The sequence below is a fragment of the Micrasema longulum genome, unplaced genomic scaffold, assembly GCF_059751315.1.
Source record: "Micrasema longulum isolate JH-2025_06_02 unplaced genomic scaffold, ASM5975131v1 h1tg000624l, whole genome shotgun sequence".
Lineage (NCBI taxonomy): Eukaryota > Metazoa > Arthropoda > Insecta > Trichoptera > Brachycentridae > Micrasema > Micrasema longulum.
In genome coordinates this window covers 87,320-102,349 of record NW_028277820.1, presented here as the reverse complement: position 1 = coordinate 102,349, position 15,030 = coordinate 87,320, and the positions used below count along the sequence as shown (strand labels likewise).

At 38.4% G+C, this 15,030-nt stretch overlaps 1 protein-coding gene across 1 annotated transcript; it reads right to left on the bottom strand.

Moving 5' to 3' along the window:
- Positions 1–502: 502 nt before the first annotated feature.
- On the bottom strand, positions 503–15,021 carry Pp2C1 (protein phosphatase 2C). The gene is made up of 7 exons (XM_088228991.1): positions 14,496–15,021; positions 10,896–11,030; positions 10,224–10,315; positions 8,155–8,360; positions 5,367–5,534; positions 3,535–3,659; positions 503–3,457 (listed from the first exon to the last, which is right to left on the bottom strand). The coding sequence occupies exons 1-7, from the start codon at positions 14,797–14,799 to the stop codon at positions 1,542–1,544; spliced, it is 2,946 nt and encodes a 981-aa protein (XP_088085117.1). The 5' UTR covers positions 14,800–15,021; the 3' UTR covers positions 503–1,541.
- Between the last annotated feature and the right edge of the window lie 9 nt (positions 15,022–15,030).

Below are 15,030 nucleotides of genomic sequence, written 5' to 3'. Positions count from 1 at the left end.
CCTGGACTGGCACCTGGAATGTAAGACTGATCATTTTACCTTCAAGTAACAAAAAATATGACTAAGATTCGCTGTGATTGGTGTACCAATGCAGTGCCCTTTGCACCTTCGGGTGCAGAAAGGGGATGATGATAAAAACACAGTCAGCAATAAGTGTCCCAGTATGCTAGTCAAATAAGATTTACTTGAAACCATCAATTATGGTCCAATCGGAAGTGAAATATCAACAACAAAAAAAACAAATATGATGAGTCCATATGGGCGGATCCTATGAGAATGGTGTCCACGAACGTGTTACAAGTTAAATAAGGTAATAACTGACTAATTTGATACATATTCTCTATGCTAAAAAAAATTATTTGTCAATACCTACAACAAAAAGTAACTATTTAAATGAATGTCAAATGGGCCATCATTTTGAAAGTCAAGCTGATTTATTGAATGTTGATTCAGATAAAACATACATAATGTAATAATGTGCAGTTGGAGATTTTGTATTTAATTTTTGGTTACAACAATGAAATAATAGTAAAAACTAGCCAAGTTATTCAAAACAAGATTAACAATTAAAATAAAATACAAAACAGGTAGTTATCTCATCACTAAGACTTTGAAAGCCTTTACAATATTAACAAATAACTATTTTACGAGTGAAAGAAAATAATATGAATCGCCAAAAAAGAGGGCTAAATAATGTATATATATTAAATTGGACAGTAGCGTATTGCGATGTTTTATTTATAAAATATATGATTATAAAACAATTAATTTCCATTTCATTATTGTGACCTATCGTAATGTTAAATTAAAAGTATATTTGTTAAAAAATATGCATGTTCCGATTTTTGCTACGCCAATTCCTGCAGCTTCTAGAACACGCTACCGTCCTATTCTTAGCTCTAATTAATTAACGAAGTTGAACAGAAACGTATAATTATGAAATAAAATGGAATAGTTTCCAAAACGCTCAGAACCGCCTCTCCAGAAAACGCCCCATTAACATCGCGCTAAAAGAACTCTTAGTATAAAAGGTAAATATGTAAACTCTCGTAATAATAGTGCTATCTAAACACAACTGCAATAGTCCATGGTCAAAATATTAAATAATTTATCTCGCCTTTATATGAAAATAATCTCTCTTTCTCCCCCTTTCTCTAGCCAATAAAGGTACACATATTCATTTTGACACAAAGTCACAAGACACTTGAAGAAATTCATTTTTTTAATCCGTTTCTCGGACAATTCCCTACGTAAATGCGTACGCGTTCTCCACGAGGTTACTGCAACTCTACTGTTGCGAGGACACAACGGTACAAATAGAATATTATTAAAAACTCTACCGAACGTCTATATTTTTCCAAAGCTATTTGTATATAAATTAATAAGGCGACAAATTTGCGCAAGGTGTTCGGATTTGATTCTAGGTGAAATGTCAGGTCGAGAAGATGAGTGCGCAGTTTAATTTCTCGTACTATTAAGTGGAGGTATTTCACTTATTTAACACGAAAAAAACAGTACGAACTAATTTTAGCGTTCGGTGGTTACTTGGTATAACGCTTGCGTAGGCTAGGGCGCTGGGCGGCACCCCAAGGGGCTCTCACCCGACGCGGTGTGATCCGGGGAGTGAGGGCCGTCACGCTATTCCTCGATCGCAAAACGGGCCGAGTTTCTTTGTCTCCGACACTACCTTCATTCGCGCGTTCCCCTCCGCAGTTTGTGGACCTCAGCGACCTCTTGTCCGTCGTCCCGTCGTCTGTCTTCTTGTTCTGAGAATTGTCTTGCGTGGAGCGCAGGGCTCTGGAGGTTAAGGCGGCGTTTACTTTTGGTCGTAGAGGTTCATTTTCGAGGTTTACAGTGGTGGAGTGGACTTCCCCGGGTGCCCCATCATCAGGAGTCAGCCCGGGGGTCTTTTTATCCTTTTTGTTTCGCAACTTGGATTTAGGAGAGTCGTTTCCGTCTACGGGATCCTCTGCGCTCCGCAGTCCCCTTCTGGCGGGAGTTTCGGAGTGGGAATGCAACTCGGCACTGGAGATCCGCAGGCCGAGCATGAATGCGGCGTCTTTGAACTGCTGAGTAGAAGACACATCTTGATGCTGTTCCTCCACCGGTTTACTGGTATCCACTTTCTTCTTGTCGTCGAGCCGCGTCCGGCGTTTTTCTTTGGGTTCTAGATCGTTTAGGCCTCCCCCGCTGTTGCGTCTCTTGGCCGACTTTAAAGGGGCGGCGGGGCTGGAGCGGATGTTCTCCTTGGAGCTCTCTTGATGGCGGAGGGGGGCGGGAGGGCGCGGGGGGCGCGCAGGCCCCGCGGCCCGGCCCCCCTCCCCTTCCCCCTGCCCCTTCCTGGCCGCTGTGTCCCTGACGGCCTTCAGCAAAATATCTGCACTAGTGGGAGGATTATCCTTAGACCTGGTGACCCTGATGTTCGCGGGTTCCTGATCGCCATCCACTTTCGGGGCGGCGACTTTTGGTTTTGACTCTCCTGATTTCACTTTGGAGATGACCGGGTGTTTTAGAATTTTGGAAACACTAGGTTTCGGTTCCTCCGGACGCTCGATGGGTCTGAGCGCAGAGGGAGATACGGACAACTTGGGCCTGTGGAGGATGACGACTTTCTCAAAATGCGGGTTGGTTTTCACAGGCTGCACCGGGACTGGGACTTTGGAGTCGGGGGGGCGGAGGCGGGGCTGGGGCGGCGCGGGGGCGGGGCGCGCCTGGCGGGCCAGCCGGGTCTGGGGACGCGGGGGGGCGGCCGGGGCGGAGGGGGCGGCGAGGGCGGGCGCGTCGTGCGAGCGCAGGTTGCGCGGGGGCGCCTGCCCTCCCACCGCTCCTTTAGACTTTCGATTCCTTTTAGGTGGAGAATCTACGGGAGAACTAGAAGACACCTCGTTGATTTGTATTCGTTCTTCGGATACCGATGTATCGGCAACATTTTCACTATCATCAGAGGAAGGGGAATCCTCCGGCTCTGACGCTTGATCTTCGGCAGTGGGAAGTGGTTCCTCGGGAGAGGGTATCGCTTCTACGTGCGGTGAGGGTGCCGGCGGTCGCTGAAGAATAGTCTTCCTAAACGGGTTTTCTTCTATATTATTATTAGTGACGCTGAAAACTTCCTGATCCTCTGACTGAGTGTTTTCTATGGTTAAGATTTCCTCATACACCGTCTGCAAGCTGTTGCGTATCTGCGTTTTGTTGAGCAGGCGAGCGATGAAGTAGGACTCGGCCGGGTTCCCATAGTTGGTGATGAAGGCCTCCTCCTCACGGTGGGGGGTGTAGGCGTAGAGGCCCGGTGGGGCAGGAGGCGGGGGCGGCGGGGGAGGGCGTGGATCGGGGAAGCGCGTCACGATGGAGAGCCCCCGCGAGGGGGCGGCGGCGGCGGCCGGTGGCGCTGGGGACGGACGCCGGGGGGAGGATGGAGGGGCGGGAGATGTCGGGCAAGGTTCTTCCGCTTCGGGCAATCCTAAAATAACATTTATGAGTGATAATAATGAAGTGACATAATATCATAAATATGTAGGATTTTTAATAATGTTATACCGATTGGAGGAGAGCACGGGTGAGGAGCGGGAGGTTCTGAAGCGCGGTGTCGTGGGGGCCCAGGGGGATCCATCATGAGGGTCACTACGGATGTGTTGTCAGCTCTCATCTTTGTGGATGACCATCTGACAAAAAAAAACAAAAATTTAATTGATAAAAGAGTTGAAAACTACAACATATAACACATGTTTTGGACAAGCGCAAATAGAAACCCTAGTTAGGAACCCCGGTATTTGTAAGCTAAGTGCTAGACCATGGGTGGCCAACCTTTCCAGCGGCCGGGCCAGATTTTGGAAATGAGATTTCCTACCGGGCCGTACAACAAAATTTCTTCTATTATTCAATGCAAATAAGAAATATGTACATTTTTTAAGAAGATATAAAAAAAATGAGAGTCAAACATATTTATTAGATTAGAGTTACAATACAAAAAATAGCAATCCAAAAAATTATCATAAAAAATAAACAAAATATAATAAATTTTATATACCGTAGGTATGTAAGATTATAGCAAATGGAGACAGATTAAAGCAGGTTGAAGAATATTTATAATTGGGAAGTATGTTTACAAGAGACGGAAATGTGGATAAGTACATTGAGAGAAGGGTTAGTGCCGGAAACATAGTTAATGGTGCCTTAAAATCAATAGTGGCAAATAAGAACTTATCGAAAGAAGCAAAATTGGCAGTACATAACGGAGTTCTGGTACCAACCCTTATGAATGGTAGTGAAGCGTGGTGTTGAAAAAAGAAGGATGAAAGTAGACTGAATGTTGTCGAAATGCGATCTCTCAGGCGAATGTGTGGTAAGATTATGATAGGTGTACAAATGTCGAAATTAGAGCAGAGTGCAAGGCTGAGATAAGCATTATCGACAAAATTAAGAAAAGGCTCTTACGATAATTTGGTCGTGCGGAGCGGATGAGTGATGAGAGAACGGTTAAAAGATGTTATAGTACAAGTGTGCCTGGATGTAGAAGCCGAGGGAGGCCGAGAAAGATACTTCCATAATATGGGATATGATACAAACTATGCACGATGGAATGTTCTTATGGTGGTTTTATGTACACCATTAAATCGCCCTTGGTGTATATTTATGCCAAAACGGTGCTTCATACATTATCCATAGTAATAACATTTTTTTTTTTTTTGCATAATATGCCCCGCGGGCAATTAGCAGACACCCAGGTTGCCGCAGGTTGCGCGTTGGCCACCCTTGTGCTAGACCCTCTGTTGCTATAAATGTTCATTGTGCACTATTTACCAGCCCTCCCCTTTGTCTCACTTGGCGCTGAGTACGGAGCGTTGTGCATTAAACCCCGGTAATAAATCAATCGAGGGAACATTATCTTTATTAGAAAAACGAAATACATAAATTGTAAAAGAATAAATAAATAAATAAATTGAGCTGTGATCTCCGACAAGTCAACATCGCCTTTTATTCTGTATCCGCCCTGGGTGCTTTCTGCTCTTCCGTTTTTCGTCTTCGCTCTGTCCGCCGACTGCCTTCGCCTTTCAACACGACTCGGACCGGGTAGAAAGTCCTTTTCAGGGCTATCGATTTGACTCGTAGTCAGTATAGTCGCGCTCCCACCTTTCCTTATGGCCCTGGCCGGGAGGGAGGCCTCCTGTTTACCTGTTAGGAAGGAACCAGCGCACACTCGTGGTTACGCGTATTTTACAACACAGATAAACATAATAAGAAATGTGTTAAACAATGAACAAGCTTCTGCTCTAAATTGGTAGCGTACAATGATGAACAGTAAAATTACTAATGAGGCTGACAGATTTACCTATTATTTAACATTATTACAGAGATCTTTGTATGTATACCTTTGAAGAGCACTATCTACTAATATTTTAGAGGGGTTGAGCCAAGCGTCGGGGGGCGGAGCGCCCGGTGGGGCTCTTTCGTTGTGTTTCTCCGCGGTCTGCACGAGCTGAACAGCCGCCTCAGCTGATACCATGTTCCAGAGGCCATCGGTGCCAAATATCAGACATCTGGAATCAAGCGTTCGTATTAGAGATTATAGTCCAAGTACCCACTGACAAAATCCCAATACAAAAATCTCTAAATATGTAAATACTTGCAGATACATGACACATATTTTATTAAACATTATGAATTTGTGTGGTTCAAGAGCCTCTTATCTGATGCCAATGTATTTGTACATAATTAATTTTTCTCAAGTTGGTTGCAGGTATGGCATTTCAATCTCTAGATTTTTGCCTTCATCCTCTAACGGACTATTGTCGAGATCAGACGTGAGGTACGTATCGTCACTGAAACTGTGAAAGACAGAACTACAGATAATCCAATTTATTGAATAAGTAGATACATTGGACATAACATTATCACCAAACACCTCCTTCAACATTTGTGGACAACGGCAATTGATTTTATAAATTTCAGGTTAATTCGCTGCCGGATTATTACGTCAACCGACGCTCGGAGCAGACAGAAAGACTAAACTACGGGTCGTTGCTTCGGAAGTATCAAGATCAACAACATTCCAATTACAACCTCGCCTAATGTGGCTGCACAGTGGAAGGTGCACAGCATAATAATAATAATAGTTTATAACAAAAATAACAATTACTTTATCTACTACATACACACTTAGGTAATAGATTTATCTGGATCATGTCTAGTCTGCCCAACTAGGTACAACCTGTTTTAAGGCAGACATTTTTATGCAAAAATAAACATTAACATTACTACCTACTGGTTAATTTGCTATACAGTTATAATATTAATTGATTATTTAAGAATGTATTGTATCGTTATTTAATTGCCACACTTCATATAACAAAATTAAATGTCTTTCTATTATACACAATTGCTTGAAGCCAACATGTTAATTGGCTTATAATTCTACCAGTAAAGCAATAAATAAAATATAACGCAACAATTTTTAAGTTATAAAATAATTATTAAGGGGTGAATTCAAAATGGGTGGAGTTTATAAGTGTTGATTTTATACCCTCCTTTACAGTCCATTTGCAATTTAGTATGTCGATTGCAATCAGGTATTGCATAGTGCTGTGGATGTAGATGATCGAAGTGTGGGATGTCTTCGACCAATGAGTAAGTTCACTGGTTTTTAAAAAAATAATAATTTGCTATATCCCCACCGAAACCTCGAACTAACACCGCTCGCGACGTCACGAGTTCAGGTCGGTAAGAGTGACATTAAAAAGTTGAACCCTGTACAATTATAAAAACAAATTATTTGCACCCGCTAAATGTTAAACCACGCTAAAATTAAAAAAAAAACATGGCACTAGAGGTGGGCATTTCAGTTTTTTTATAAAAATAGCAATAACAGTTACCGTTTCACAAATTAACTGTGTATGTGAATTCTGACATTATTGTATGGAGTTGGGATGAATGAAGCAAAAACGTTTCAACAGTTTCTTTGAAACGCAGTTGTTTGAAAGCAGTAAAAAAAACTCGCAGTTTATTTAAAATGATAAGTTGAACGCAGATAGCAGCCAGCCCACAATTTAGAATAAATGAGATATTTGTGTTATCGGGTGCAGTAAGGTCGATTCTATGTTCTGCTAAAAACAGCCAGACCGCTTTCATACAAAAACCTGTAATAATCACCTACTCAAAATAGTGTCGATCACAAAAACGGCATTTCTCGATTTGCAAAACACCTACAGCACTAAAAAGATCTTACGGTACTTTAAAAATTAATTAAACTGGTCTTGTAAATAAGATTCTTGTTTTTCATACAGTTAAAAACTAATTTATTAATTATTTATTATTTGTCAAAGTCAAAAACATTCTAACTGTTGTGTAAATTCGATTTTTGACTCTTTTCATAAAAGTGCTATTATCTCAGTTTCACATATCTATGGCTGGCTGCTTTCTGCATAACTACGTTCAGTTGTCCCGTTCTTTTTAAATGTCTTAAAGGTTACAACACTTTTAAGACACTGTATCAGTTTAATATGCTTCTCCGTTGTGGAAACACCTTCAGTTTTTGGTGTTATTTGTATAACGGTAACGACAAACGACTTCGTGCTGTTTAAATTTAGAATATTTTAAGAAACAGAAAAAGGATGCCCAAGGTCATGGGACTGCGTGGGTGAGGGGCGGAGTGAAGATGAGCCGGGGAGATTTCACGCGTATATGTGTATGTACTTCTTCCTTGAGATATTATGGATAAAGATTTGAAGTTAGGGAAAAGCACGGTACGGAGTGCGGCGGGGCGTTGAATTGTACGCACTAAGCGAAATGTATTTTTGTATTTACTTCTGCGCTTGGTAATTTAGTTTTTGTTTTTTTTAAACGATTTAATTTATTTTTGTGAAACTGTTTAAGTGTTTCGGAAAGGTAACTGTTTGAAAACAGCAGTTACAATTTTTTTTACCACCTCTAATGGCTACCACGGAAACTGGAAATCTGTTGCGATCTGCCAAAATGCTATAATTTATTGGCTATTTTAAACACATGATCACATGAACCTGTGATGTTGCAAAGTAATAAAACCTTTTTTATTATTTTTTTCGTACAACTTCGCCGTACAATTACCACAAGTGAGACAACATTTTTGTATCCAACATTCCGTAGCTCTGAACTTCCTCGCTGTTCCAAATGAGCGCCACCGACCTGAACTTGGCGGGGTCGATGGCCAGCACGCCGACATCGGGGTCCGGACTGACCACGAACTCGTCCGTACTCGGGTTGTAGCTCCACAGGTCCCCGAGGCTGCGCGCCACGGCGAGGAAGGGAATCTCGTCACAGCGTGCCGCACCGTTGGGGTCGATGGCTGGCCGGTTCCAAACTACGCGGTGTACTCCAGCCTTGGCTATCACCTAGAAATAAACATTTTAAAATTATGTGTCATAATATGCTAGGTATTAACATACGTTGTCCGTGTCCGTTTTTTAAAAACGAGTAAAACGAGCCCCGAACCAAAAAATCAAAAAAAGCAGATTGAAAATCAAGGTCATGCTGTTGGTTTTTTTTTATGTGCAAGGTGTTGTTCATCGTGAACTTGTTCCTCAAGGGCAAACAGTAAATGCTGCCTTCTACATCACGGTTCTCAAGCACTTGAGAGATTGCGTGCATCGTAAGCGACCAAATTTGGTTCAAGGAGATGGGTGGATTCTCCACCATAAAAACGCACTTGCCCATTCAGCATTTGGGACTATCCTTGAACATCCTCCTTATTCACCAGATCTCGCACCCTCTGTCTTTTTCCTTTTCCCGAAATACAAAATGGCGATGAGGGGACACCACTGAGAGGATGTGGAAACAATAAAACAAGAAACGACCAGAAAACTAAAAAGCCTAACCGCCCAGGACTTTCAGGGGTGCTTTGAACAGTGGAAAAGAAGGTGGGACAAGTGCCTAGTGTGGAATGGAGAGTATTTTGAAGGAGACAAAATTAATGTAGAAATATTTTATGACCCTAGTTTGCATATTTATTGGACACACCTCGTACATATCTAATTTTGGACTAAATACAATAATTGATATCAAACTTTCGATTGTGTTTATTTAATCTACATACAAGTGTGTACTCAAATCTAGCAATAGCAAAGCATTGCCGGGTTCAGCTTGTATTAAATATTTAAAAAAAGATAATTTTACATAGGTGGCAAAATATAAATTACAGCTGTACCCAAATACAAACAAAAATTGCTATTTTTACATAGTAGGAAATAACTGAGGAATAGCTATACAGAAATAATAATAATTTTGCTAAATAACATATTTTTAATGCACTATTTGCATTTTTATTTAACTACGTGTCATCAGAAAACTTACACTTCAAAAGAAAGGATATGTACAATGGCCTGTTTATAAACATGCATTTGACATTGGAAATTCACTAGAGAATCTGAATTATAATTATCGTATTCTACAGATACCCTGCTGTATGCAATAAATGGTGACTCGTATTAAACAGGTCAATTTTTCGTATGATTTCTTCCAGGTGTAGCCTTCATTTACTTACACCGCAGCTTATTACTGCTTCCAGATTTGACTCAAATAAGACCGAGGACTAGGTCAAAAAGTTTGATAGTTGTTAAGGAATTTGCTTGAGATGTTTTGACCTTTTTTACTGATTAGTCATTTTATTGTTTTTTGTATCTACCAGGCGAAGGCGGTGGACTACAATCGGTGTCTATAATCAGACTATTATTGGGATGCTGACAAAAATATATGATTTTTTTCTTACTTTTAAATGGTTTTAGATAGGTGTAAGTATGTTATAGTCCTTAAAATATGGCTTAATAAGAATGACATTTGTCAGAAAAAGTGATGATATAACTTTGTAGTAACGTCAAAAGAGTTATTTAAATTGACACACGAAAAATCGCTCACTAGCCTAACATTTTGATATACATATATAAATATTCTTCTTTATTACATTTCGAATAACAAAAAATATAATGTGGGGCCCAAAGAGTTGATATTTCCGGGTGACTGAGATCTCTCCTAACCGAGATCCGAAGGGCTGATAAAATAAGGCCCAAAGTGGCATGAACTTTCATAGATACAAACAATGTTATTACCATTTTTTACTTGCAATGATTCATTGTATTTTTGCTACAAACAACTTTAACATAAAACAAAACAAATAACATATCAAGCAAACCTATCATATATTTCAAGCTTTGAGATAATTTTCACAAAAACGGTGCGAGATAAATTATCCAAAATAATACCTTTCCACCACTGGAATGTATTCTAGACATTTCTGGTGAAGATTCGGGTTTGTGGTCCATAGTTAAGGGTTTTGCACTCCAATTTTCTTTACCTATAAATGATAAACAGCAATTTTAAATCAGTACATTAACTAATCAAATTCCCAATTTCAAGGATGTGGTTTGATTTAGAAGGGAATGAATATAATAATAAAATGAATAAAAACAACTTTGTTTTTAAACACTTATCTTTTATTTTTTCTACCGACTGGTTTCAAAGCTAAACAAGCTTCTTTATCAAGGTATACTTAACTAATTCGCTAGTATACCTTAATAAAGAAGCTTGTATAGCTTTGAAACCGGTCGGTAGAAAAAAATAAGTGGTTAAAAACAAAGTTGTTTTTACCACAAAGTTAGTGCTTCAAATATAAAATTGATGAAATATAATATTTCGTTTTAGACATACATTAAATGATTAAGTCATAGTTAGTTAATCTAACAAACTATTTTTCTGAGTTATGACATTTTGCAAGATGATGAGTGACCACCAATACGCCGAGAAGAAATAAATAAATATATATTTATGCGGTGGCTTAAGACATTACAAGCATTACGGTTGCATGGACGATACTGTAATCGCGAGTGTGGTTTGGATTAGTTTTGTTAACAAATTCGTGTGATAATATTACCCACCATCTACTTGGTAGCCTAAGACGATGGCGGAGTCGCCAACATGACCTATATATATCTTTCCTCCTCTGATGAATGCAACACTAGCGGTAGTTCCTGCCGTGCTTGGCAACCCGGACACTGTTTTAGGCCATTTATCTGCAATAAGAATCTCACATAAACAGACATGCTACAGAATAAATGGTCGAGTCTTTTTTAAAAAATAATCATAATTCGATATGTAGTATTTACAAAGGGGTAGTTTAGATTGTTTCGGATAAGTCATAACCCTTGGAAGTCCTTTGGTGGGAATCGCCTGCCCGAAATAAAAAATACACCACAGCTCCCATGGCGGGATCACCCGGGCGAGTGAATTATCATATAAGAAACGCTGTAACTTCCTTAGTTTTTGACATAAAATGATACTATTACATTAGAGAAAAAAAACTTTCATATACACAAATAAAAAAAGACTTGATAAAACAGATTTATATTTGAAAATACGGAACCAAATAAATAAAATTCTTGCAACTCTACAATTTTTTACAAATGTTTGAAAAATTGCCAGCCTGTCGGTAATCATTTTGATGACACACTTCTTAGCCAATAGAGAAAAGTGGATCCAAGGACTTGCGGTGTTCAGTGACCGAAATAAAAAGAGAGGGAGAAGAGAAACGATGTGGCTGTGCGAAACATGTTCATGGAAACCTGGTCTGCACTGACTGCACCCAGGATTGTGTTTAAAAATTACGATACAGAGAAAAAAAAAGTTTTTTTTGTAAATTGATATTCGTTCTATTCGAGCTAGCTTAAACAGCAAATGTAAAATAAATAGAGTTCAAAGGGTTAATTTTTCAAAAAACATCGCCATATAAATTAGTCAACTATAGTAGAATTCCGTTTATCCGAACTCCAGTCATCCTGATTACCAAATATCCAGATCGTTATCAGGAAAAAAGAAAAAAAAATTAGAAGTTTTTATTTTATTTTAACTGTGCCATCAGCTTTGCTGGACATGTTTAAGTGAGTTTTCAATGTGATTCCAATTCACCGTATTATTTCAAAAGCAATAAAATCTGGCACTCATTAATCCAGATAATTGGAGTTTTACTATATTTTATTATTATAATTAGAGTATTCTTTCAGTAATTCGCCACCCTAAAAACCAGCCAATTTTATGAGCATTGCATTGAGCATTTGACTATATGAGCCAGAGTTTATTGACAATTATTATCTTCATACTCAGAATCCAAGCCTCGTGATATATTTATGAGCTCGACTTTAGTAAGGAGGTTCTCAGATTTATGATTTCTGTTGTCTATTCTTTATTTATTTACTATTATTCAGTCCATGAACCGACAGTAATTACATTTTCTCTTTTTTTAAATAATATATACTGGTACAATTCAAATAAAATACAACTAAAGAAAACTAAAGCTTGGGTGAAAAAAATATATAATCATTACTACATCAAGACAAGATCTGGTCTATCTTAAAGATAGTATAAATTTAGAAAGACTTATTGCCAAAGGAGTCCAGATCCTGTCTCGAGTTTAAAATACGACACAATCAGTACATAGGTGCATGCAAGCCATAGTTTGTGCTGTGCTGACCAAAGAAAAGCACATTATTATTTCACAACTGGGGGATCGGAACATTGAACGCCACTAGTTCCAGTAATGATGGTACATCGATTAAGCCATTTAGTAAATTAAATATGAAAATGGAGCCAATGACTCAATTTCTCCGTAAGTGTAGTCTCCCCTCTCGAGGCCAATCATCCATGCTAATTTTCTTTCGCGTTAGTTCTGAGTTTTCAGTTACCCTCTGAATCAATTCTTCTATAGAAACTAAGTCAAATCTATAAGCACACATAGGACTACCGGCGTATTATATAGTCTGATTTTGTGCTTTCAACTAGTAAAAATAATGGCAGATTATAGTAGTTGTCGGATATAAGGGAGCGGCAGATTACTGAAAGGACTGTACATTTCATATTATCAACAATATAATGTCTTATAAACATAATGTGGCCTTGGTAGTGAAATAGAAAGTAGAAATTAACTACAATATCACAGTTTTGAGAAAAATGACTTTTGAATTGACTATCAAAAAATACATCTTTCTGTTTACATTCATTTAGCTTGGTTAGTGAAACCTTAAGGAAATGTTAATTACTAGATATATTAATAATTTTAAAAACAGTTTTGTCACAAGAGATATGAGGACAGGCGGGTTAGCTAGCGTTGCGGGTTCGATTCCCGCCAGTTGTAACAAAAAAAATCCAAGAATTTATTTTTCTCAATAAGGAAGTTCAGTGCTACGGGAAATTTGATGTAAAAAGATTTCTTATACGTGGTAAAAATTAGAGCATTTAATTGTACAGCAAATTTTCTTAAAAATCCAAAATTAACTACTTTGAATGATGTTATAAATTTTGTGAATCAACCAATGATAAAAGCGTTGTGATATATTTTCAGTTTACGGGAAACCATTTCACCAATCAGCAGAACTCAATATGGAGAACTTGTCGCAGGCAGAGTAATTTTAAAATTGCAAAATTTAAAAAATAATAGAGCTGATAATACGATACATAAAAATATTTTTTGAAAACCACTGAACTTCCTCATTGCTCTGGGTATTATGATGGTTTTCACAACTTCCGTCCATATTCTCCCGTCCCACCTGCTGACAAGCCTCTAAAACAGATGCTTAGCGGGTTATTCCTTTTAAAAAATGAATGTCTTTTCACCACCAAAACAATAGATACCTAATATTTTATAGTTATATTTAATAATACAGTTGACTTCCGACTCCTGTCTATCTTTGCACTAGATTTTCAAGCAAGGACTATGAAACCTAATGTCTTATTAGTTAAATAGTCGATTATATTTAACTGTGAAAAAATGTTAATTAATTAGCAGCAGGAACTAATGTTAGCATGTGGGTAACATTGATCATAAATTTCCTTAAATTAAATAATAATCCAATAAATTTAAGTAAATTGGAAAATATTACGAAAGCTCAATTTAGGCTAAAATTGGACAGACGGTATTTGCACACAAACTTATGGACATGCATTTACTGTGTGTATTATGATAATATACATATATCATAATCAAAGAAGTCAACCGTTCGTTGAATACAATCAACATGTAAACATAAATTTATATAGATCGATAGGTCACTAAAATACTGTACTTGAAACATTGATAATGCAGTTGATGCAAGATCTTTCTGCATGTGTTATACATTATTTTAATCTTTATAAACAAAAACAACTGAACATCATAATATTAAAATGTATTTTCAACCATCTATAGAAAAATACCATTTACTTTCTGTGCAGTTATAGATGGACACATTGGACTGGAGTTCAGTTGTACCAATGGGTTGATAAGTGGTCAAAGTTACAAAATATGTGACAGCGAATTGAGATTGTAAATTTGCCCAGTTTGAAAGGTAGGAAAGAGGGGGAAATTTACAATAAAGAAATGGGTGTTTTGAAAACAAACAAGTTTTGAAAGATACGGAAAACAAAAACGGCCTTTCCCCTAATCACTTCGAAGTTATCTAACCTTAAAGGTGCAAGAGGCCATAACCTAATTAAGTTTCATTGTTTACCTAGTTCCTTCCACATATGCATATGTGTCATCATGTATCCGTTGCGGATCGCCCGCAGCACATCGTCGTCATTATCAGACCAAAACTGTCTCTGTTTAACTATGGAGTCCATCAAATGTTCTTTGGCGAAATCTGCAGCCTCGCTTCCTCCGTGGCCGTCAAAAATGCCAAAGTAGGCATACTCCAAATCTCTTTCGTCCTCCGTTTGCTGATATGCTACGGAGAATTTGTCCTCCATATATTTCCTTCCGCCCTGGCTGTAATGCCCCGTCACACGCATATTCACTCCGATGGACGCGGGCATTTTTAACAGTATATTTATTAAATTCTGTTCACAATTTCACCTTTACACAGTGTCTTCTGGACATTTTAAACGACTACTTGACCGTTCTTGACTACGTAGGTATCACACGCGCTGCTGCTACGACATACTTTTAAGAGAAAGTAATATTATGACGCCCGACCGCAGTACATTTCCAAGAGATAAAAAAAGACAAAAGTAATAAAGGTTGTCCTAGCCTTTACTAACGAACGT

What these genes read in the sequence shown, in the direction of transcription:
- Pp2C1 (XM_088228991.1), bottom strand. Translation starts at nt 14,799, where the DNA reads ATGCCCGCGTCCATCGGAGTGAATATGCGTGTGACGGGGCATTACAGC. An exon ending in TACATTCCAGTGGTGGAAAG is followed by an intron (nt 8,361 to 10,223) that starts GTATTATTTTGG and finishes GTTTATTTCTAG; the next exon opens with GTGATAGCCAAGGCTGGAGT. An exon ending in ATCGACCCCGCCAAGTTCAG is followed by an intron (nt 5,535 to 8,154) that starts GTCGGTGGCGCT and finishes GCTTGATTCCAG; the next exon opens with ATGTCTGATATTTGGCACCG.